The 24,732-nt window shown below is 39.3% G+C and overlaps 1 protein-coding gene across 1 annotated transcript in view; it reads left to right on the top strand.

The window, feature by feature from the left end:
• Window positions 1–1,836: 1,836 nt before the first annotated feature.
• Window positions 1,837–24,732, top strand: part of F13A1 (coagulation factor XIII A chain) — a 206,373-nt gene continuing 183,477 nt past the window's right edge. Inside the window, exons 1-2 of the mRNA XM_090269844.1 lie at window positions 1,837–1,895; window positions 4,105–4,252. Coding sequence (XP_090125970.1) covers window positions 4,123–4,252 — 130 coding nt within the window. The 5' untranslated portion in view covers window positions 1,837–1,895; window positions 4,105–4,122. The remainder of the gene's footprint in view (window positions 1,896–4,104; window positions 4,253–24,732) is intronic.

Genomic DNA, 24,732 nt, shown 5'->3' with positions numbered 1-24,732 from the left:
GACTGCACTGTGGAGAATGGGTTGGAAGGGGTAAATAAGTACATTCAAGAGATAATTAAGAGGTAGAGTAGAAAATATCTGTTGAAGGTTTGGATTTGGGGGTTGAGTGGGCGAAAAGGAAGTGTCAACAACCATGCTACATGTTTGGCCGGGCAACTGGCTGCAGGATGACAGCATTCATTTAGTTACGGAACTTCTGAGATGAGCCAGGTTTTCAGGGAAAATTATAAATCTCATTTCAGATATGATGAATGTGAGTTATCATTGGGACATGCCAAGTAAAGATGGCTGGTGGGCAGTTAGATGGGGGAGTTTGGCATCCTGTAAAAAAATCATGGCTAAAGACTTAGATTTAGTAAGTGTCAGGATAGAGATGGAAATTGAAGACATGAGGATGCTGAGATTATCAAGGGAGCCTGTGCAGCACTGAGGATACTTCAGAGAATGGAATGTCTTAGAGACCAGGGAAAACAGCCTTCATGGCTAGAGTGGGCAACAGAGTTCAGTGCTTCCAGAGGTTAAGTAAATGAGAATTGAATCTCATCCTTTGGATTTAGCACAGGCCATTGGTGACCTTCAACTACAGTTTCAGTAGAATGAAGGAGGCAGGAGCCAGGTTGAAGAAATATGCAATGAAGAGGAAGAGAAAAAGGAGCAATAGCTGTGTGGATGTGGGATGAAGAAGGATTTCAAAACTATTAAAGAGACTTGACTTTAAGTTGTGTGCACGCTGATGGGAAGCAGCAGGTAGAGGGCAAGATCTGCAGATTCAGGAGGGAGAATGGATAAACAGCACAGCAAGGCCTGAAGAACAAGGGTACATGGAGCACAGGCAAAGGGGCATACACTTGGCCATGGACCAGGGGTGTATGAATCCTTCCCACGTTAGTAACAGGAAGAAAGAGGAAAAAGATTTGTAAGGTTGCAGGTCAGTTCACAGATGTAGCAGCAGAAAATTGAGAGGTTGCCTAACCAATGGCATCTTTCTTTTTTTCTCTGTCTCTGAATAATTAGACTAAGTGGCAGGGTTAGAAATATGGAAATAGTAAAAGAAGGTTAGAAATGGCTATGACTGAAAATAGAAGTATTTGGAGATACAGACTCAGAAAACAAATGGAAAATTTTAGAAGAAAAATTCTTTTCTTTTTTTTCCAGTTATCTGAAGATAAACCAAAGTGGCTTTCCAAAAAAAAAGTTCTGTTTTCTAATTTCTGTGGTGCTCTTAAAAGTATTTACTCATTTTTTTTCCAGCTGGGTACCCTCTCCTACAGGAAGTCTGTGGTTAGGTAGGCGGTGGCTATGGCTCTCATGAGTGGTCAAGAATACAGACCATGTCCCTCAGCTGTATTTATACAAGAAAGACACATTGCTCTTGCTGTATGCGTGGTCATAGCTGTCTGTGACCTGTCTGCAGAAGTGCAGACCCTTCTTTCTGCCAAGCCTCACCACCCTGGATGGCAAAAATCTAGACCCTTCCAGCCCTCCTCACCTAAGGGAAAGGGGTGGGATCTGCCTGGCACTGCAGGGTTATTAGCTAGTTCTCCTAGCCACCGAGTGAGAAGGGGGAGACACAACTGGAGGTGGGACTGGTGGGGAGAAGCTGGGTTGGGAAATGGGAGTAAGAGGGCCAAGGGTGGGAGGAGTGGGAGGTGTTCCTGCCAGAATAACAGAGCAGGATGGCAGAAGTAAATAAAAAGTCCAGAAGTGGCTCACTTGCTCCAGCTGTCAAGAAAGGGGAGGAGAAAACCCTGTGGGACGGACAAGAAGGGAGGGAGCTGTTAGGAAGTTATTTAAGAGCCAACTTTCTTGTCATTTTTTCCTGTGTCCTTTTGAGGAAGTACCCTGAAGACACACAGAGCCAGCCTGTGCTAGGACACCTCAGGAGGGGACCACAGGTAAGCAGCTGTCCCTTCTGCCAGCATAGCTGCAGCCCTGCACTCAGCGGCTGCCCAGGGTCCACGGTGCTCACCCCCCTGAAAGTGGGTCCCTCAGGTGGCTGCTGGGAGTGCCAGGGGCTAGGGGTCTGAGGCAGCCCCACTTGTTCAATTTCCTCATTCTTGGCCCCTAAATCCACACCTACTCAGCTCCTCTTCTGAGCTGACTTCTCCCAGGCAACCCATGAAGCCTTCTTGAAGGCACTGCTTGCTAAGAAGGCCACCATATTGGAATGGGAGACTTGGGGGTCTTACTCAAGGGAACAGACTATGGAGAAAGGACACAAAAGGTTGGAGAGAGGGCCAAGTGGGGCCAGATAAGAACACCTGGTTGGGTGAATTGCCATGAAGGAGCTGAACTTGAGCTTTGGAAACTTCTCTTCCAGTTCTCAGCCCTTAGCAGATTTCCAGCTTCATGACTCCTCTTTATGCCCCCAGTTAGGTAGTGGTGTCTGATTCCAAGATGGCTAATTTTTTTTTTTTTCTGAGCTTGTTGTGACTCTTTTAGGATTATTTGGGAGTAGTTTAGAGGCCATTATCTTCTGCCCTGCTCAGGTGGCCTGTCTCTAGGCTTCTTTGGATCCCTTGTCCCAAAGCCACAGGGAGCCTGAAGAAACCCACAAGAGCCCTGAGCATTCAGGAGACACTCAGGAAGGCCTTATGACCTCTTGGGCACTCTTCCCAAAAGAGAGCAGATCTACAATGAGAGCCTCGGCTCTGTCCCCTGCCTTAGCGGGTCTGTCAATTTCTTGTCCATGTCATTCTCTTAGACCTGGGGGAAGGGGGTGCTTCTGTCCACCTGCACAAGCTCCCAACTCTGCACAGTTGCATGGTTCTGTGCTCTTCTCCCCCAAACCCTCCCCTCCCACCATGACCCCACAGCCTACCCTTGCTAGTCTCCACCAGAGGCCTGCCATTTCCTGCCTTCCCTCCATCCTTAACCCTTTTCTCTCTCCTCCCTCCCTGCTTTCCTAGTTCAATAGAGACTATCTGTAAATGTGTCTGTAGATATTTATGAATACCTGTTCAGACGGTACATTTCTGAACAGTGCTGTCTCCTTCCAAGACCAAATACATGAAGAAGTAGCTCTCCAGCTGTGTTGTCTTTGCTCAAAATGTTTCTGGAACAGTCTCCTCTAGTTGCCTCTGTAATGGTAGCTCCTCATTTTTTGAGGGTGTGCCTGTTTTTGAAAACAACCAAATAACCAGGAGTCATGATTGAGTAATCCAGGTGAATAAGTAGACACCTCACTGGGGCCAGAAACAAAGTCTCCCTTCATTTGGTCAGTTGGTCAACAAGTAATTACTGGGCCCTGACAGTAAGGTGTGTAGTGTTCACACTGGCTCTTTGACTGCACAGATTCCAAAGGAGGGGGATGAAGGCTTGGAGTGAGGGCAATGTCAGCCCCACTGACCAAGTACGTTTAGAGAACAGGCTATTTACAGCCCTATTTAATTTGCAATGTGTCTGCCTCTCACTGACCCAAACTCTCCATCACCCTTATTCTGTTCCGTGTGATCCTGGCTCCTAAGCAGTTACCACTTTCTCACACCCTACTGAGTTTACTTCTGAATTTTGTTGGGCTGGACCCTAACCCCCACTAGACCAGAAGCTCTCCAAGGCAAGAATCCTTCTGTCTTATTCTCTGATATATCTCAAGTGCCCAGACCACAACCTGGTCCAGTAGGCCCTCAATCAATATGGGTTGAACGAAATTGCAAACACAAATGCGTGGGAAGATACCATGTATCTGGACATGGTTGTCTGAGTTTATCCTTCAAAGGGACTTAGGCCTCATAAGTTCATTTTAAATGAGCATGTGTACATGCACACCACAGTAAACACTTCTTATGAAAATATTGCTTTAGGGGTAATGATTAAAAAAAACCTTGCTCCCCAAAATCTTTTACATTTTTCATTTCTTCTAATCAGTCTCCTTTCTTCTGCTTTCCATTTGTTTGACAAATCCCCCCAAGACTCTTGGAGAACTCTACTCCATCATTAGACTAATCCTCACTGCCACTTCTTACTTTTTATTGATATGAAACTCAAACTGTGTTGCTCAGGTGCTATCACACACAGTTATGTCTACTTCTTTATTTTTGAACCCTTGTGTCAAATGTAACTGGCTTCATATTCCTTTTCTGTGTCTCCTTTTTATCCCCCAAGGAGCTTGTAAAGCTGACAATGTCAGAGACCCCCAGGACCACCTTTGGAGGCAGAAGAGCTGTCCCCCCCAACAACTCCAATGCCGAAGAGAATGAGCCCCCCACTGTGGAGCTGCAGGGCCTGGTGCCCCGAGGCGTCAGCCTACAAGGTACAAGCACCTCTGGCCCAGGCACAGCAAGCCTGGCTCCTCCTCCTCACAGTGCTAGGTCAATACCCTCTGTCTCCACCAAGCTCCCCCAGAAGGGGGCCCCCCCACCAATCTCTGGTTTTAAAGAAAGGACTCCAAAACTCTCTTTTGGGTGGCAAAAGTACCAAAGACTTGATTCTTGTCCCAGTTCTGCCACTTAATATCTTAGTAATCTCAGGGAAGTCACTTCCATGAAACACGGGCCCTGGCTTACTGAGGCCTCTTCCAGCCCTACTGTTATGTTTTTAAGAATGTTCTTTAGCTGGAAGTTTCCACTTCCCAAATATTGTGGCTGTTTTGATTGTCTGGCTTGCCCCACCTTCCTTCTCTCTCCTCCCTCCTCTATTCTCTATCTATTGCTATGAATTTCAGAGCAGACAAGAGGTGCCAGACTCTGACAGTAATGGAGATGGAAGCCCTCCTTTTCTCTCCAAAGCAGCCTGAAGGGCCAGTGAGGCAAGCTGCTTTCTCTGTTCTTGCCTCTGCCAATCTCAAGGGATCTGCACTGGGAGCAGCAGCCAGCAGCTGACCTCTACTCAGCCTTGTCAGCTGTGACAGGACCCAGGTGCCAGTGGTGCTTGGTGACATGGACACCATTCTCTTGGGCCAGGCAGGGACCTGCAGACTCATGTCCCTGAATGGCATCTAGCAGGGAGCACATTTTGTCAGCAGCACACATGTACCAAGACCCACTTTTGCTCCTGAGGGTGCTCTGTGCTAGGTTTCACCGGTGGGTAATCATCCTCTTGCTGGAGTAGGGCCCAAGATCACCCTGTGGTTAACCTGCCTCATCAGCAAGAGACCTGTGGTTGAAAGCAAAGGTAAGGACAGTGCGATCCCCAAGGGGCAGCAGGTCAGAACACCGCCTGGATGCTGTGGATGGCTTTGACTGTGCTACCCTCACGTCTAGATGATTTGATATCCAATTGTGAAAACAGAGAGATATTCAGTACTATCCATCAGGTCCGTCCAAATTTGAAGGAGGGGGCTCACAGAACAAAGGGCATCTTCAGTTGAGTAGAAGATGCAAGACAAACTTGTAAACCTGTAGTTCTGAGCTCTCTCTCCCAGCAAGTGCTGCACTCTCTAAAACTCCACCATTGGAGCCACAGAAGTGAGTTTAAAAGGACTTGCTAATCAACTCACGTAAGTCCCCATGTTATAGGTTAGGAAACTGAGGATGAAGTAAGAAACTGATGTTCAACTTCTTCACTACCCAGTGCAGGACATTTTTTTTTAAGAATGCAAATAAGTTGGCAAATGTTGAGACCTCAAATTATCAAGCCCGTTACTTTGAGGTACTCAACTTTCTAGCAAAATTCCCTCTGGCAGAGGAGACTGGGCCCCAGGGAATAACTGATGGAAGAAGTGGGCAGGAAGAACAGAGAGAGAGGCTCAGGATCCATCACTGAGGAGAATGTGAACCTGCACAAAGACAATGAGGTGTGGCAAAAGGCCTCCTGGCCCAGGACTCAGAACACCTGGGTTCCTGTTCCTCAGTTTTCCCACAAGCAAATGGAAGCAATACCTTCCCTCACAGTTGTCATGAGGATCAAATCACTAGTGCTTGTGAGAGTCCCTGACTCACAGCACATAACCAATAAATGCTCATTGATTGAGAATATTAATTGTCATACCACTAAATGGTCAGGAGCCCACTCCAGTTTCTAAGGGAAATATGTACAACCTGCAGCCCCTGTATATCTGAAATCTGAACAAAATGTTATCAATAAGAAGTCAAAACTGCCAGAGGAGTTGAGCAGGGTGGTCAATTGAAAAATAACCCGGTTTTATTGCTTTTTGTTTATTTTTGGAGGCTGGGGTGGGAATTATTTTGAACTGAATTTGAATTACTTTGGAAACTCTGTCATTATTTGCTTGGCAGTCATATGTCCACAACCCAAGTGACATTCTTGGATACTTATTACAGGGCCTGGCATAGGAGTGTGTGAGGATCAAATGATTGTTTGTAGAATAAATGGTCTCTTTAGAATTAAATGGTTCACCAGTCCTAGAGTCATTAGGATCCTGTTATTAATAACAGCTCTAGATTTTATAAATATGCATTCATTTAATATTTCTCACACAGATGAGCTAAGTGCTGCATCATGAGGGTAAGGTCTCTGAACCCATGAAGTGTAGTAGTAAGTCCCAGAAGAATAGACAGGAAAAAAAAAAACAAAAAAAAAAAACCCAGCATATAAACCATCTGATCAAGTAGGTCTGTCTCCTAGTTTTCTTTTGCATTTCAAATTTCTGTTTAATTATGCTAAAGGGGTTTTCTGGCACTAGATATATCTATTTCTCCCCAAATCATCCCTGCTAAGGCAGTCATGAGTTTAAATGCCACCTTCTTGCAATTTACCCAGTGGCCACTAGTGGCCTCCAAGAGGACTTACATCTCCCTTATCCCTTGGTCTGACCATGACTTCGGCTCCAGGAACAGAAAGCGCTATATCAAACTCTCTATTCTCATTTATTTCAATGAACTATTTTTCTAAAGTATCCCTTAAGCAAGCTGTTCTTGTAAAATTGAGAAAATCAGAAAAGCAAGAGGAGAAAAGGTAGGGAAAAGGCAGATTTCTCATTTTAAATAATCTTATGACAGTCAATGTATATAATATATGTAATTCACGGCTTTCATAATTTTTTGGCTAAGAATTATTTTAGTCTATAGCTCAAAATGTATAAACTTAAGGAAGGTTGCTCCCATACAGCAGCACAATATTTAAGAAGAACTGAAACTTTTGCAGTGACAATGGAACCCTGGAGAAGGGACCAACCAGTCAGCAGTGGGATTTGATGTCCTCATGTGTTTTCAAGGATCCTTAATACCCACCTTTGAACTCACTTACAACCAAGAAAAGTATGTGAAAATCTCTTCAGATCGTTTGAATTTGCAACTATTTCTAATAGACTGTTCTGCACACACAGTTGGTGTTTCTGAAAATTTCTTTATAGCCTTCGTGTCTCAAAGATTATTTTAGCGGAGATATAATGTTCTGGAACACAACCTGATATTCTCAGGCTGACTTGGCTCTGCATTATTAAGAATAGGTGATCATTTGCAGCAGTCAATGTAACTCTTATTTGACAGGTCTAATGCACTGAATTCAAACTGGAAAGCAAGTTTGGATCTATTTTTAAAAATAAAATGCAGGCAGAATCTGGTATTTATTAGGTCAATAGGTCTTGTGTCTTTCTGAGCATTTCCTCCCTTCCACTACTCCATGTCAGACCTAAATCAACTAATTAACTAGTTAATTATTAATCTGCCCTTTGTGAGGGACTTCAGGCCAAGATGGAGGCATAGACTGAGACGCTCTGTCTCCCTTTACAACTAAGAAGGATTACCGCTAGTGCAAAACTAAAAATAATAAGAAGTTCCTGAAAATAAAGCTACATGGAAGTCCAACGTATGAAGTCATAAACAAGTGGTGCTTGTCGGATGGGTAGGAAGTGCGAGCCCGTGGCTGAGAGAGATCGAACTATGCTGGAGGCGGCAGCCGCAGCAGCGAACAGCGGAACCTGGTGAGCAGACGCCTGTGTTTGGGGAGAGGAGAGAGGCACCTGGGGGCCACCCCGGCTGCAGACCGAATCCTTTGGCTCAGGATTCCAACAGCGGAGAGGGCGGGCTCCGTTGGGAGGCGGCCCTGTTCACCAGCGGAGAGTAACAGCAGGAATCCATCTTGGACCCCCACCCCTCGCAAAGCGCCACAGTGTGAGAAAGGTCTCCAGGTTGTGATGAGCACACTGGGCTCCGCCCAATACAGTGTAGCAGGTGTGACAGCGCCCCGCCCAAGAAGGAAAGATAAACAAAACGGTCAGAATGGCAGAATTAATGATTGAAATACCAATCACGCAGCTGACGAAAAAACAAATAAAAGCCTTGACCGAGGAACAAATAGCGAATCTTTTGGAAGCTCAGTTTAGAGCCATAGTCATAAGACAGCTTACAGACCTAACAGCGGAGCTGAATCAAGACAGGGAAGGAATGAAGGCTAGCTCTGCTGAAATGAACAAAAATACATACAAGACAGGTGGTGAGGAAGAGAAAGCCATGGATCAAATCAACAAATTGGAACATAGGGAGGGAACAAGCAGTCCACCAGTGCAGAAAGAGGAAACGAAGAGTGAGGAATATGACGAGAGGCTCAGAAGCCTCTGGGACAGCTATAAGAGAACAAACATTTGGGTTATTGGATTGCCAGAGGGTGAAGAAGAAGAATTAGAAACTGAAAAATTATGTGAACAAATAATGAAGCAGAACTTCCCTAACTTGGGGAAGGAGGTGAATTTACTGGTCCAAGAATCACAGAGAGTTCCGGATAGGCTGGACCAAGGGAGGACCACACGAAGACACATTATCATCAAAATGTCAAAAATTAAAGACAAAGAGAGAATCTTAAAAGCAGCAAGAGAGAAGAAAAGAATCATGTACAAAGGGGTCCCAATTAGACTATCAGCGGATATCTCAAAGGAGACTTTACAGGCAAGAAGGGACTGGCAAGAAATATTCAAAGTAATGAAAATCAAAAACCTACAACCACGATTACTCTATCCAGTGAAGCTGTCATTCAGGATAGAAGGGCAGAGAAAGTGTTTCCAGGACAAAGTAAGACTGAAGGAGTTTGTTAGGTCCAAACCACTGTTAGTTGAGAGGTTAAAGGGACTTGTTTAGAAGAAGGAGGATCTGGACAATGAACATTAAAGTGAAAACTGTATTACAACAACCAACAGCAGAAGCTAGGAAACTGAGGCAAGGGCAAACTAAGTAGTCAATGAGAAGGGAAAAAGAATTATAGGTAAGGGGAGCATATTGGGGGGAGGTCAGCAGGGAGATGGTGCAGGAATTGGGAAGCAGAGTGGGAGGGAGTGGAGTGGACAGGAAGATGTTGAAAAGAACTATATACAGGACCAATGGGCATGGACTAAGGGGGGAGACAACTGGAGAGAGGGAGTAGGGGGGGAAGGAAATTGGGACAACTGTAACAGCATAATCAATAATAAAAAATTTAGAAAAAATTAATCTGCTCTTTGTGCAGAGTAAACCCCTCTGGATTCAAAGTCATTGAAAGAACAAGAAAGGCATTCAAGGTATGATCAAGAAATGATATTGCATAGAATCAGTTTATTTTTCATTTGGTTTGAGGAAAAACACTTAGTGATTAATACCCATGTGTCAGGAACTATGCCACACTGTCTCTGGGGACACAAAAATGAATAAGTCAGCCCCTGTCCTCAAGCAACTCTCCACCTAATAGATGAAGCAAGTTAAAGGAATGACTAATGGTGCCAGAGGAGTGGGAAAGAGGGTGAGGAAGATTAACAAAAGTGTTCCAGGCAGACGAGTACATGGAATAGCATTTTTAGCAGAGGTAACAGTGTATGTCAAGTAGTGAGGACAAGAGAGGGAGATGAGCCTGCGACAAGAAGGCAGGGATCATACTGAAGACTTTACTTTTCCTCCTGCTTGGAAAGGATTCTACATAGCAGAATTACATAATCAGAATCATGTTTTATAAAGGGAAATCTTATGGTGAGGAGAAAATGGAGAGAAGGAGATGCATTTGAAGGCTGTTGAGATACTTTGGGATAGAAAGAAATTGACTAAGGTACTTTAGTCCCCAGAGAGGATGTTTGTTAGGCTCATTTCTCTTATTCTAGCTTCCTCTAAGCAGCTGAGTAGGTCTTATATGTTTTAAGTGTAGAACACTTTTAATAGCAACAGTTGAAAAACAATATGCAGTTTAGAAAATGTTTTTAATCATTCTAGTTAATGATACTTTAAAATTATGGCTATCTAAAAGAAATACGAGAAAAGAAGCTTTATTCTGTTGTTTTTGCAATAAACAGAGCTACTTCCTCATGGACAGTATATATTTCTATAGTTTGGTAATAATATTTTTAAAATTGCATTGAGAATTTAATTCACTTGGGAATTCCTAGGATAGGAACCTAAACATTTAACTTATTTCAAGATTCCATCTGTGACAAATATAATCATTCTCTGAAGAATATTTGTATAACGAAAGGAGAATATAATCCACTTTTTACATATTAGGGAAATGGTAGGAGGACGAGGAGGCAGCTGGCTCATGAGGAGAGTTTTTTTTTTTAAGTCCATTTTCTGATGTGTTTAGAATTAGGCTAAATTGTGTTAGGTAGACTTTTTTTAAAGCTGTCACTTTGAAAGAGTGAACTGCCAAGTTTCCAGCTACGGTATTTCTCTAAAAAACAAAAAAGTAGCTTAGCAATGAGCTGCTCCATTTTGCCAGGAACTGGACTTGGACAGGGAGAAGCAAATTAATTTCCTTTTTGTGGCCAATGGAACTTGGGTGATGAGAAGCCTCCTTCGATCTAAACTATGTTTTGTTAAGCAATAAACAAAGCAAAAATCAATATGCTAGCTTAACAAATATATATGGAGTGCCTACTCAGTGGGAAGGGGCAATACCAAGAAAAATGAACAAACAGAAAGAACTATAATACTTGTAAATCTATGCCTGACTTGATCCATGGGTCACTCTCCATGAGCAATGAAAGAAATTTGTTTAATCAGTGGTATTGGGGACTTTAGCTCACTCCCCGATGTTGGGGCAAACCCTAGTACATCTCCAGACATATTAGGAGATGATCTAGAGAGAGGCCAATGCGGGTACCATATCCTTCTTCTAAAGAATGAATTGTGTGTCTTATATACTTGACTACAGCCTAGAACATTATTTCTTTAAACTTTTGACTTATTGGCATAGCTTTTAATCTTTCATATTTTAGTCATTTTGTTTTAAATGAAATGTTTTTCTTAGCTTAAATTATTTTAATATTGATTTTTAAGAGATTACACACAGAAATTTTACTTATCGTTGCCTTAGTTTTCTCCTACATAGAGCACCACTGTGATTTCCTATGGTTTAGTTTGCTTGTTTGTTTCTTCCTGAAGGCATTGACTTAGAGGAATATTACAACAGAGAATAAAAAGATCACTTGGGAAAAAAATAACATTTTAAAAACTATATTTTTAAATTAAATGTCACACACATAACGATATAGACTACATTATTTTAAAACAAACTACATATTAATATATTTATTATATGTTTGTCTTCACTATTAAATACTAGAAAAATGGGGTTTATTTGGGGGGACTTATGTTTTTTATTTACTTGTTTATTTTTATTGAATTGGGGTGACATTGGTTAGTTACATAGGTTTCAAGGGGCTTACATTTTTTATACTTAAAGGAATTCATTAACATTCTTTTGTTTACCCTTTGTTATAAGCAGTATAAATGGGCTATGAGAACATGCACTTTTATTCCAATTTGAAACAAAACTGCTCATCTGAAGACCTAATGTTATAAAATCCCATATTACCATCTTCAACAGTATATACACACAGTCCTGAAACTGGCATGTTTGAGAATGAAACTGTCTGATAAATCATTGAAAAAATTTCTATGGTTAATGCTATGATAAATGGAATAACCTATTTTTAAATGAATAACCAACTCAAAGCTCAATTTTTCAGGTATTATATTTGTTGAAAGTAAAAACTGACATATATACTGAGGAAGCTTTGCACATTGCCCCGGGCATGGTAACAAGATGATTAAAACACAGTCTGTCCCTCAAGGGGCTTACAAATCCACGGAAAAAAAACCACCTATATTAAGATAATACCAAGTGATTGATGATAACAGGCTTTAAAAAAAAAGAAAGAAAAATATATTCTGGGAATCGAAAGCAGAAAATTATTGCATCTACCTATAGAAATTCAGGAAAAGAAGAGGAAGCTTGTCAGCTCAGAAAGCAGGGTATTTTCTCATTTAGTTCCCACACAACCACCATTTTCCAGATTAGGAAACTGAAGCACAGTAAGTTTATGTAATTTGTCTAAAATTACAAAGATAGCAAATGTCAGAGTTGGGATTTGAGTCCAGGCAGTCTGGCTCTAAAATCCATACCCTTATCCACTATGCCACTGTATCTCGACTAATAGCAATAATTATATAATAAAAATGTTGAGAATTTACTTGTTGCCACTGTGCTAAAGTACTTTAATTTTTTTTATTTAATGCTAACATCAACCCTATTAAATATTTTGTTGCTTTTTTAAAAATAAGAAAACGAGGCTCAGAGAGATTAAATGACTTTTTTGAGGTTGCAGTCTTAGTAAACAGTGAAGGATCTTCCAAAACATATTTTACAAGAAAATTCCACAAAAATAGTTTCCATGGTCATTTAAATTTGGAAAACATTGTACTGGTAGGAGATTTGCAATACACATTATCATATTAAAGTCTCCCATAAATCCTGCAGGAATCCTGATTAATCTTGGTTAAAACCAGCATCTCCCAGACTGGTTTAACCACAAAACTCTTAATTATCATTAATACCTATCAATATCCCATAGCACTATCTCTGCACTACGTGATCTCAAGATGAGCAGAGTCACTAGACATTAAGTATGTTCACTAGACTGGAGTATAGAACTGGAGAGCCAGGATTTTCTTTTGCAGTAAGAACTAGAACCAATGGGAACTATAGATACCAAAGATATTTTTGAATTTCCCTCTTCAGCTTTATTTTTTCCCTGTAGGCAGAGCTGCTTGAGAAACCAAGGCATTAAGCTAACCTACTCATTCTCAGGGGCATATTATCATGGAGTGGGTGTGGGAAGAGGTGACACAAATCCTGGCAGTACTCCAGAACCAGTGCATCCATTTCCTACAGGCAGACTAGACTTACCGTGTCCCTCACCTGTAATGCTGCAGCAGCCTCCTAGCTGACCTTCCTGTCATTACCCAATCTATTTTCCACTGTCACCAGAAGTAGTTTAAATTTGTGTCTGTTTGTGTGTGTGTGTGTGCGCGCACATGTATAATCATGTCAGTTTTCAATTTCAGATTCTTCACTGGATCTCCAATGCAATTCAAGTCTGAATTTCTTTTTTTTTAATCATTTTTATTGTTTTTATATTACAGTTGTCCCAATTTTTCCCTCTTTGACCTCCTTTGCACATCCCCCACCCCCATTCCCACAGTCAATTCCCACACTATTGTCCATGTCCATGGGTTATTCATACATGTTCTTTGGTCCCTTGTTATCCCTGCTCCCCTCCCTTCTGGTCACTTTCAGTCTGTTCCATATTGTCACGCCTGTGTTTCCATTTTATTCATTAGTTTATTATGTTCATTAAATTCCTAACAGAGCCTACAAGACTGGAATGAGCAGCTCCTGCCTACTCTGCCACTGCAGTCCTGCTATGGTACTCTAGACAACCAATCCTCTTTACGTTTTTTAAGCATTCCATATACTCTCTTGTTCCAGTGTTCACTCATTCTCCCCTCTCCCTGAAACACTCTTCCCCACACCTCTCTCTGTGTAACTTCCTTATCTTTATGACCACTGTTTATACCTCACTTCTTCCAGGATGCTTCCTTAATCTCTTATCTGGGTTAGGGACTCTCCTGACCCTTTCAGAAATCTTCATCATCCAATATCCTGTACTTCCTTTATCAGAGTATTTATGACACTATACCACAACCATCTCTTCACTTTTTAGAGTGTACAAGCATTTACCTGACCTAATCAGCATTTATATTCATGTCTTGAATGTCATATAGAATAGCACACTTACAGAAATTTCTGGAGGACAGGTAGTTAGAAAGGATATTAAATACACTAAATAAATATGCTTAGGTTTTCAAATTATTTTAAGAACTTGGAACAATTAACCAAATTCAATATGATAAAATTTAATGACTGTAAATGTAAGGCCTTATAATTGAGCTAACAAGGAGAAAACAATTGCATAAATAGATATGGCTAAATAGTAACATAATTAAGTAATTTGTAAGGGTCTGGAATGAATTTTAACCCACTACTGGTAAAAATGACATTGGGATGTATTTTTAAGGCTTTTGTTTCAGATGCTTTATTAAAGTTAACAATAAAATAAGAGTATTCAAGAGTACTATAGCTTGACCTGAATTAATAGAGATATACTATTTCTTTTGAGAGATGTAGTGGTCTCATTATTTTTTATTGGAAAAACCATAACTAGCATAATGTATTTGATTCTAGGGAAAATACTACAAGAGATAAATTTATAAAAATGAAATATGTATTTCATAATAGAATATTGAGTAAAAGGTATGAAAATAATTTCTTAAGGAATAGTTAAAAGTATGAAGAATGTTTTACTTAAAGGAATTATTACTTTAAACCAAAAGAGTGACAGATTAAATGAATAAAATGTATTCTATATTTATTCAGAAGTTAGAACCAGGTTCCATGGTTAGAAAAATACAGGGAAACCAATGTCAGTTCATGTTAAGGGAACTTTTCAAATAATTAGATTTGTTTAAATATAAACTGTTTGCTTTGTGAGATGGTGGGTTCCCTGTTGAGATGAAGGCTAGAAGCCTATTTATTAGGGCTTTCATGGATATATTTTATGTAGTACAATATAGGTCAGTCAGTTGGTCTACAAAGTACTTTTGTTCTCTGAGATTCTGTTAGGCTAAAATACTGGTGTATATTTCCCATTGGTGCTGAAAAGTGAAGAACTAATTAAACTCATTTCCGAGGAATTAGGATTTTAGACTTTTTTAAGACTGACAGTGACCAGAGGGGAGGGGAGAGGGGGAAAAAAGGGGAAAAGAAGAAGAAGGGTCTAGTCAAGGAACATAAATGACCCATGGTCATGGGCAACTAAATGGGGATTGACTGTGGGAGAGTGGGGAGATGGATGGAACAGGGGAGAACAAAAGGGGAAAACTGGAACAACTGTAATAAAAAAAACAATTTATAAAAAACTCCATAAAACATTTTTAAAAAGGAAAGATATGCAAGCTTTTATAAGAATGTCCCAAAATGTCAGGAAGCTGGTGAATAATATGGTTGTCCACAATTTATGTATGAAGATTGAATTCATTTTTATTTAAATGCAATCATTCAGTAAAAACTTAGTCTTTTAATAAATAAATAAACAAACAAATAAATAAATAAATAGAAATAAACCATTTTAGGTATTTCCTTTAAAAACAAAAAGAAAAGAATTACTACTAAAAGGCACAGTCCTAAGAAAGCAAGCCAGGTGAGTTGATTACTAAGGTTCTTTTCAACTGGGACATTTAGATTCTCCAGCTCTTTCTTTCTTTTCTTTTAAATGAAACTATAGTGGACATACAATAATATATTAGTTTCAGGGGTACAACATAGTAATTTGACATTTACATACCTTACAAAATGATCATGACACTAAGTCTAGTAACCATCTGCCAACAGTCACTATGATATTAGTGACTATATTTCTTTTTTTTAATTAGTTAATTAATTAATTTTTATAACAATAAAAAATAAAAATTCCCCCCTCTCAGACATAAGAACCTTTACAATCTTATAAAGGACAATGGGCAAAGGTCTCGTGCTCCTCTAGCTGCTTCAAGCTGGACATGGTCATCATCCTACCTACCCTTGGGTCCATAAATCCCTAATAGGAGTGGGGGTGTGGAGGTGAGGGTGGCCTTTCTATATGGGGAAGGATCGTGCAGACTCCAGGTCGGTTGGCTGTCCCCAGACAATGACATGCTTGGTTTAACTGGCTGGCATCCTTGTATTCTGGGGGCAACAGATTTGGCAACAGGGTTAAAAGGCATCATTCAATCCATAACCACTAGATGACAAAAGGCAGGGATCAATTTTTCAATATCCCACATTAGGGATACAAAGCTTTGGAGGAAGGTGTGCAAGGCACGTCACACCTGTCCAAAACCCTTTTGCCCACTATACTTAGTTTGGGCTGAGGGGAATATTTTAGGTTTCCCCCCTCTCAGACCTCTGGGCCCTTTTTGTCCAAGCCATTAGGATAAAAAAGAGAAATCAATTTTAAAGTGAACCCCACAGACCACCCCATGCTTCACCAACCCAGCCACTTAGTTCAGCCAAACCGTTGAGTCTCAGGAGGCAGTGATGCAGGCAGGATTAAGTGAGCCCTATATGTACAATCACTCAGGCAATGAGATCATAGGCTTATGCCCTATGAAAACAGAATACACATGGTAATTTATACAGCATAACTCACAAACCAGTCTCTGAGTCTGCAAGAACTGTCTTATTGGAAAGACATCCAGTTGCAAGGCATTTGACATTCTTCTTGCCTGTAAATTGAAGCATCTTTAATGATGTTACAGATGTAGTTTTACTTTCAAATGAAAACAAACTTTAAATGAAAATAAGCTTTAAAGACAGTTAGCTGCACTACTTTATAGTCTACCACTGAGCATTGTGATTTTCCTTGAATCATGATTTTTTTTCCTTAAGATTACCCTCCTTGTCATTAAAGGGACTATGTGACTATATTTCTAATGCTGTACATTACATCCCCATAACTTATTTATTTTATGACTAGAACTTTGTACCTTTTAATGTTGTTCCCCTCTCCATCCATCCCCTCACTTTCCTCCCCTCTGGCAACCATCACTTTGTCTTCTGTGTCTATGAGTCTGTTTCTATTTTGTTTTGATTTTTAAATTTCACATATAAGTGAAACCTTACAGTATTTGTCTTTCTCTGACATATCAATCATCATAATACCCTCTAGGTCTACTCATGTTCTCACAAATGGCAACATTTCATTCTTTTTATGGCTGCGTAATATTCCATTATAGATATACATCTTTCTCTAGTCATCTATGAATGGACACTTAGGTTGCTTCCATATCTTGAATAAATACTATTATAAATAATGCAGAAATGAATACAGAGGTCCATGAATCATTTCAAATTAGTGTTTTTGTTTTCTTTGGATAGTTACTTAGAAATGGAATCGCTGAGTGATATGATAATTCTATTTTTAATTTTTTGAGAAACATCCAACTTTTTTTCATAGTGACTGCACCAATTTACAGTCCCACCACTGGTGCATGAGAGTTTCCTTCTCTCGACATCTTCACCAACACTTGATGCTTGTTGTCTTTTTGATAATAGCCATTCTGGCTGCGGGAGGTGATAACTCATTGTGGTTTGGATTTGCATTTCCCTGATTGACTAGTGATGTTGAGCATCCTTTCAACATGTGTCTGTTAGCCATCTCTGTCTTCTTAGGAGAATTGTCTGTTCTGGACCACTGCTCATTTTTAAATTATATTGTTTTTTATGTTAAGTTTATGAGTTTTTTAAACATATTTTTGATTCTACCCCCTTATAGGATATATCACTTGCACATATCTTCTTCCGTAGTTTGTCTTTTAATTTTGTTAATATTTCCTTTGCTGTGCAAAAGCATCTTAAGTTTGATGGGGTCCCATTTGTTGATTGTTGCTTCTGTTGCTCTTGCTCAAGGAGACATTTTCTAAAAATTAATGCTAGAATTGATGTCGAGTTCACTGCCTATGTTTTCTCCTAGGAGTTATGGTTTCAGGTTTTACATTTAAGACTTTAATTCATTTTGTCTCTAATTTTGTATATAGTGTAAGAAAGCAGTCCATTTTCAATTTTTTTGCATGTAGCTCTCCAATTTTCCCAACACCATTTTTTTGAAGAGACAGTGTTTTTCCCATTGTATATTCTTGCCTCTTTTGTTGTAGATTACTTGATTGTGTAAGTGTGAATTTATTTCTGGGCTTTCTATTTTGTTTTATTGATCTATATATCTGTTTTTGTGCCCGTATCATGCTGTTTTGATTGCTATAACTTTGTACAATAGTTTGCAATCAGGGAACATGATACTTTCAACCTGCTCCTTCTTTCTCAAGATTGCTTTGGCTATTTGAAAAATCTTGTGCTTCTGGGCAAATTTTACAATCACTTGTTTTAGATCTATGAAAAAATGGTATTTTCATAGTAATTGCATTGAATTTATAGATTGCTTTGGGTAGTATAGACATTTTAACAATATTAGTTCTTCACACCAGTGAGCATGGTATATCATTCCATTTATTTGTCTTGTACTTTTCAGAGAAGCAGTTCTTTCACCTCCCTGGTTAAACATTCTTTTTTTTGATGTGAATATAAATGAGATTATTTTTTAAATTTCTCTTTCTATATTTTGTTATGAATGTATAGAAGCACAACAGGTTTCTGCATATTAATTTTGTATTTTGCAACTTTACTGAATTTATTTATTAGTCTTAAAAGCTCTTTGGAGGAATCTAGGATTTCCTACATATAGTATCGTGTCATTTTCAAATAGTGACAGTTTTACTTCTTTATTTCCAGTTAAATGACTTTATTTCCTTTTCTTATCTGATTGCCATGGTTAGGACATTCAATACTATATTAAATAATAGTGGTGAGAGTGGGCATTCTTGTCTTGTTCCTTATCCTAGAGAAAAGACTTTCAGTTTTTCAGCATTGAGTATGATGTTGGCTGTAGGTTTGTCATATGATCTTAATTATACTAAGATATATTTCTTTTATCTCCATTTTGTTGAGAGTTTTTATTATAAGTGAATGCTGAATTTTGTCAAATCTTTTTGTGCATATATTGAGATGATCATATGTTTCTTTTTCATTTTGTTAATGTGGTATATCACATTGATTGATTGCAAATATTGAACTATTGAACCATCCTTGCATCTCTTGAATAAATCCCACTTGATTATGGTGTTTGAACTTTTTAATGTACTGTCAAATTCAGTTAGCTAATATTTTGTTGAGAATTTTTGCATCTCTGTTCATCAGAGATATTGGCTTGAAACTTTTCTTCTTTTTTGTTTCTATTTTAATTTTACTCTATTTTGTTTTATTTTTGATTGTGCCTTTGTTTGGTTTTCATATCAGAGTGATGTTGGCTTTGCAGAGTGAGCTTGGAAGCATTCTTTCTTCAATTCTTTTGCCATACTTTGAGAAAGATAGGTATTAATTCTTTACACATTTGATTTAATTACACCTGTGAAGCTATCTGTTCTAGAATTTTGTTCCTTTTTTAAAAAATATGCTTTATTGATTATTCTGTTGCAGTTGTCCCAATTTCTTTTCCCTTTGTTCCCCACCCAGTGACCCCCTCCCTCCAGTTGCCCCCAACCTTAGTCCATACCAATTGGTTGTGCACATAGCTCTTCTTAACATCTTCCTGTCTACTCCACTCCCTCTTACTACGCTTCTTAATCCCTGTACCATCTCCCTCCCTTCCCCTCTTCCTGCTCCCTGCTGACCTCCCCCCAAAATGTTTCCCATACCAATAATTATTTTCCCACTCTCATTGCCTTCTTAATTTGCCTTTGTTTCAGTTCCCTAGCCTCTGTCATTGGTTGTTTTGATACAGTTTTCATTTTAATGTTCATAGTTTTGATCCTCTTTCTCCTAAAAAAGTCCCTTTAACATCTCATATAACAGTGGTTTGGATCTGATGAACTTCTTCAGATTTACTTTGTCCTGGAAGCATTTTCTCTGCCCTTCTATTCTGAATGACAGCTTCACTAGATAGAGTAATCGTGGTTCTAGACTTTTGCTTTTCATTCCTTTGAATATTTCTTGCCAGTCCCTTTTTGCCGGCAGAGTTTCTTTTGAGAAATCAGCTGACAGTCTACTTAGGACCCCTTTGTATGTAATTCTCTTCTTTTGTCTTGCTGCTTTTAAGATTCTCTCTTTATCCTTAATTTTTGACATTTTGATTATAATGTGTCTTGGTGTGGTTCTCCCAAGGTCCAGTTTTTTTGGACCTCTCTGTGCTTCCTGGACCTGTAAATCTATTTCCTTCCCCAAGTTAGGGAAGTTCTGCTTCATTATTTTTTCACGTAATTTTTCAATTTCTAGTTCTTCTTCTTCACCTTATGGCAACCCTATGATTCGGATGCTGGCCCGCTTATAGCTGTCCCATATGTTTCTGAGCCTCTCATCATTTTTCTCACTTTTCGTTTCCTCTTTCTGCACTGGTTGACTGTTTGTTCCTTCCTTATGTTCTGATTTGTTGATTTGATCCCTGGTTTTCTTTCCCTCACCACTAGTTTCGTATGTGTTTTTGTTCATTTCAGCAGGACTAGCCTTCATTCCTTCCCTATCTTGTTTAAGATTTGCTGTTAGGTCTGTAAGCATTTTTATAACCAAAGCTCTGAACTGTGCCTCAGAAAGATTTCGTAGCTGCTTGTCCAATAGATCATATATTTGCTGTCTGGTCAGCTGTGTGATTGGGATCTCTATCATGATCTGTGCCATCCTGACAGTTTGGTGTTTACCTTTGCTTCCTCTACAGGGCTGTCACACCTCCTATACTATAGGGGGTGGAGCCCCATGCACTTGTCACAGCCAGGTGACCCTTCTCACCACACTGTGGTATTTTGTGTGGGGGCAAGGACCCAAGATGGATTCCTGCCATTCATTCTCCACTGAGAGACTGGGAGCCTCCTCCTTCATCCCCACCGCCTCCACACCTCACAGTCCAGGGAAATGGGGGTCTGCCTTCCCCGGCATTGAAATCGTGAGCTGACAACTTTGGTCTGCAGCTGGGGGTGCTCCCTAGGTTCTTCTCACCTCCCCTTAAATACGGGTGTCTGTGCTTACCGCTGTCCCGCCGCCGTCACCGCTGCTGTTGCTGCTGCTGCCAGCACAGCTTGACCTCTCCACCCGGTTTTGCCCCTCCTACATTCCAGACGAGCACCACTTCTTTATAACTTCATACATTGGACTTCCATTTATTTTCTGGAACTTCTGGTTATTTCTGGTTTTGCAGTAGTTATGTTCCTTCTTAGTTGTGGAGGGAGATGGAGCATATCAATCTAGGCCTCCATCCTGTCCGTAAGTCTCCTGTGTGTATTTGCCTCTGTGTTTTAGGTAAAGCTGTTGCTACTGTTATGTCGTAAGGGGCGGAGCCTTGGACTTTGTTTTCTTATGTGTCTTTTGATTACTGATTTGGTTTCTTTAGTAGGTATTGGTCTGTTTCAGGTTTCTGTTTTGTCCTGATTCAGTCTTGGAATATTGTATGTTAATAGGAACTTGTCTACTTCTTTTAGGTTGTCCAATTTGTTGGTGTATAATTAATCACAGTATTCTCTTATTTTCCTTTGTATTTATCTGGTGTCAGTTGTCACATGTCCTCTTTCATTTCTGATTTTATTTATTTTGGCCCTCTCATTTTCTTTTTCTTGATGAGGCTGGCTAAAGGTTGATCACTTTATTTTTTCATAGTACCTATTCTTAGTTTCATTGATCTCCTATTTTTTTTTGTCTTTATTTTATTTGTTTCTGCTTTGATCTTTGTTATTTTCTTCTTTCTGTTATCTTTTTCTGGTTTCTATAGGTTTAAGGTTAGATCATTTAAGATTTTTTTTGTTTCTTGAGGTAGGCCTTTGTCACTATAAATTTCTCCATTAGAACTGCTTTTGCTGCATCCCAGGGATTTTGGAAAGTTATGTTTTCTTTTTCATCTGTCTCAAGGTATTTTATTTCCTCTTTGATTTCTTTGTTGACTCACTCTTTTGTTTGTTTGTTTATTTGTTTTTTAGTGTATTGTTTAGTCTCCATGTACTGGGTTTGTTTCTTTTTTTTACTCCAGTTTTCTTCTTATAATTGCTTTCTAGCTTCATGCTTTTGTGGTTAAAAATGTTTGCTGTGATTTCAATCTTCTTAAATTTATTGAGACTTGTTTTGTGGCCTAAAATGTGACCTATACTGAAGAATGTTCTGCGGGCACTTGAAAAATGTGTGTATTCTGCCCTTTTGTGATGGAGTGTTCTGCGTATATCTATTAGCTCAAGTTGGTCTGATATGTTGTGTAAGGCCAATGTTTCCTTGTAGATTTTATGTCTGGATGACCTACTGATTGATGTAAGTGGGATGTTAAAGTTTCCTACTATTACCAGACTACTATCAATCTCTCTCTCAATCATAAATATTTGATTTATGTGTTTACATGCTCCCATGCTGGGTGCATAGATGTTTACAATAGTTATATCCTCTTATTGGATTGTTCCCTTTATCATTATGTAATGCCCTTTTTTGTTTCTTGTTACAATATTTGTTTTAAAGTCTATTTTGTCTAATGTAAATATTGCTGCCCAAGTTTTCATTTCATTTTCATTACAAATCTTGTTTCATCCCTTTATCTTCAGTCTCTGTCTTTAGGTCTGAAATAAATATTTTATAGGCAGCCACTTTATGTCTTTTGATTGAAGCATCTAGTCCATTGAAATATCAAATGATTATTGATAGGAATGTACTTATTGCCACTTTGTTGTTTTCTGCTTGGTTTTGTAGTTATTCTCTGTTCCTTTTTTTCTCTTGTTCTCTTCTCTTGTGATTTGATGACTTTCTGTAATGTTATGTTTTGATTCATTTTTCTCTATTCTTTGTGTGTGCATTATAGGTTTTTAGTTTGTGTTTACCATGAGATTCATATACAAGTTATGTATATAGCTGTCTACATTAAGTTGATGGTTGCTTTAGTTCAAATGCATTCTAAAAGCATTACCTTTTTTTGCCTAGCCCACATTTTATGTTTTTATATCATATTTTGCATATTTGTTTATGTGTTTTTCTTAACTAATTGTAGATATAAATATTTTTACTACTTTTTTGTTATAATCGTTATACTAGCTTTATAAGTAATCTATCCATTTCCTTAATAATCTATGTTTTCCTTTACTAGTGAGACTTTTTTCTTTCATATATTTTCTTCTAGTTTTGACCTTTCTTTTCCACTTAGAAAAGTCTAACATTTTCTGTAGTGTCGGTTTAGTGGTTATGAACTCTTTTACCTTTTGCTTGTCTGGGAAACTCTCCTTCAATTCTGAATAATAACTTTGTGGATTAGATTATTCTTGTGTGTAGGCTTTACACTTTAATCATTTTGAATATAAGGCCACTTATTTCTGGCCTGTAAACTTTCTGCTGAAATATTAGCTAATAATTGTATAGAGTTCCTTTGTACTTTATTAATTTTACTCCTCCTGCTTTTAAGATTCTCTCTTTAACTTTTAACATTTTTAATTATTATGTGTCTGGTATGAGTGCCTTTTGATTTATCTTCTTTGGGACTCGATGTAGTTCTTGGGTTTGGTTGTCTGTTTTCTCCACCAAATTAGGAAAGTTTCCAGCCACTATTTCATCAAACAGTTTTTTTGTCCTTTTCACCCTCTTCTCCTTTTGGGATTTCTATAATGTGAATATTAGTATGCTTGATGTTGTCCCATTAGATTTTCCTCTTTTTTTAAAAATTCTGTTTTCCTGTTCTGATGGGTGATTACCACTACCATATCTTCCAGATTGCTGACTTCTTCTTTTACATAATTTAACTGCTGTTGATTCCCTCTGGAGCATTTTTCAATTTCAGTTATTGTATTTTTCAGTTCCAATTATATTTGGGAGGGTTCTCACTGTGTTCATAATTCTTCTTCCAAATTTGTTGAGCATCCTAATGATTATTATTTTGAACTCTTTATCTGGTATGCTGCTTATCTCCAGTTTTTAGCTCTTTTTCTGGGATTTTGTCATGTTCTTATTCTTTTGGAACATATTCCTTTGTCTCCTCATTTTGCCTAACTCTCTGTGTTATCTTTATGTATTTGGCATATCAGCTTTGTCTACTGGTACTGAAGGAGCTTATGTAAAAGGGGTTCTGTGGGGTCCAGTTGTGCAATCCATCCTGTTCATCAGAGCAAGGTGCTCCAAGGTTGTTTCCTGTGTGGGTTGCATGTGCCTGCTGTGATTTGGCTGCAGACGGTGAAGACATGTTTGTAGGCAGGTTGGTTCTCAGGCTGACTGGATGTGAGACACTGCCACAATTGTTTCAGAGACACTGGTGAACAAGAATGTTCCCCAGCCCAGTTGTTGTTGAAGCCTGTGTATGACTAATGTGGGTGCACTGGTGGGCAGGGATGCTCCTTGGCATGGCTGACTATGAGACCCAGCTACAGTCTCTGTGGGTGTGTTGGTGTGCAGGTAGACTCCCAACTTGGCTAGCTACAAGGCTCAGCCTCAACTGTTGTGGACATGCTGGTATGCGAGGGCTAGGTCTATGGAGTGAGAGTCACTTTGCAAGGAAACTTGTCCTAGATAAAGCTGCCCACGAGGTGTAGCAGGTTGGGGCTGGAGCTGTTTTGGAGGGGTGCTGGTGCCAGCAAAGGCTGCCAACAGGTGTGGCAGAAGTGATGCTAGATGGAGTAGCAGACTGGACCAGGTGGGATCTCAGGGGAACATTGGGGCATGGTGAACAATATTAGCAAGGTTAATGGAGAGTGTTAGAAATGGTGCCTGCCAGCTCTAGGCCAGCTGGGAGTATGAAAAATAAATGGTGTTTGCCAGTGCTTTTGTCCCCAGAGAAAGCATAAACAGATTCATGCCCCTCCGGTACTTGCCCTAAAATTAGTCAGTGTATCTCCTTTATGTATGACCCAGAAGTTTTTCAGACTGCTGCCTCAGTGCTGGAACTCCAAGAGTGAGTTTGTGTACAAGCCTTTTAAGAGCAGGGTCTTGGTTCTAGAACCCTTCAGCTCTCCT

This window comes from Furipterus horrens, unplaced genomic scaffold (genome assembly GCF_987537825.1).
Source record: "Furipterus horrens unplaced genomic scaffold, mFurHor1.1.pri manual_scaffold_3, whole genome shotgun sequence".
Lineage (NCBI taxonomy): Eukaryota > Metazoa > Chordata > Mammalia > Chiroptera > Furipteridae > Furipterus > Furipterus horrens.
The sequence above is the reverse complement of the archived record's forward strand: the minus strand, read 5'-3'. Positions and strand labels throughout refer to the sequence as shown.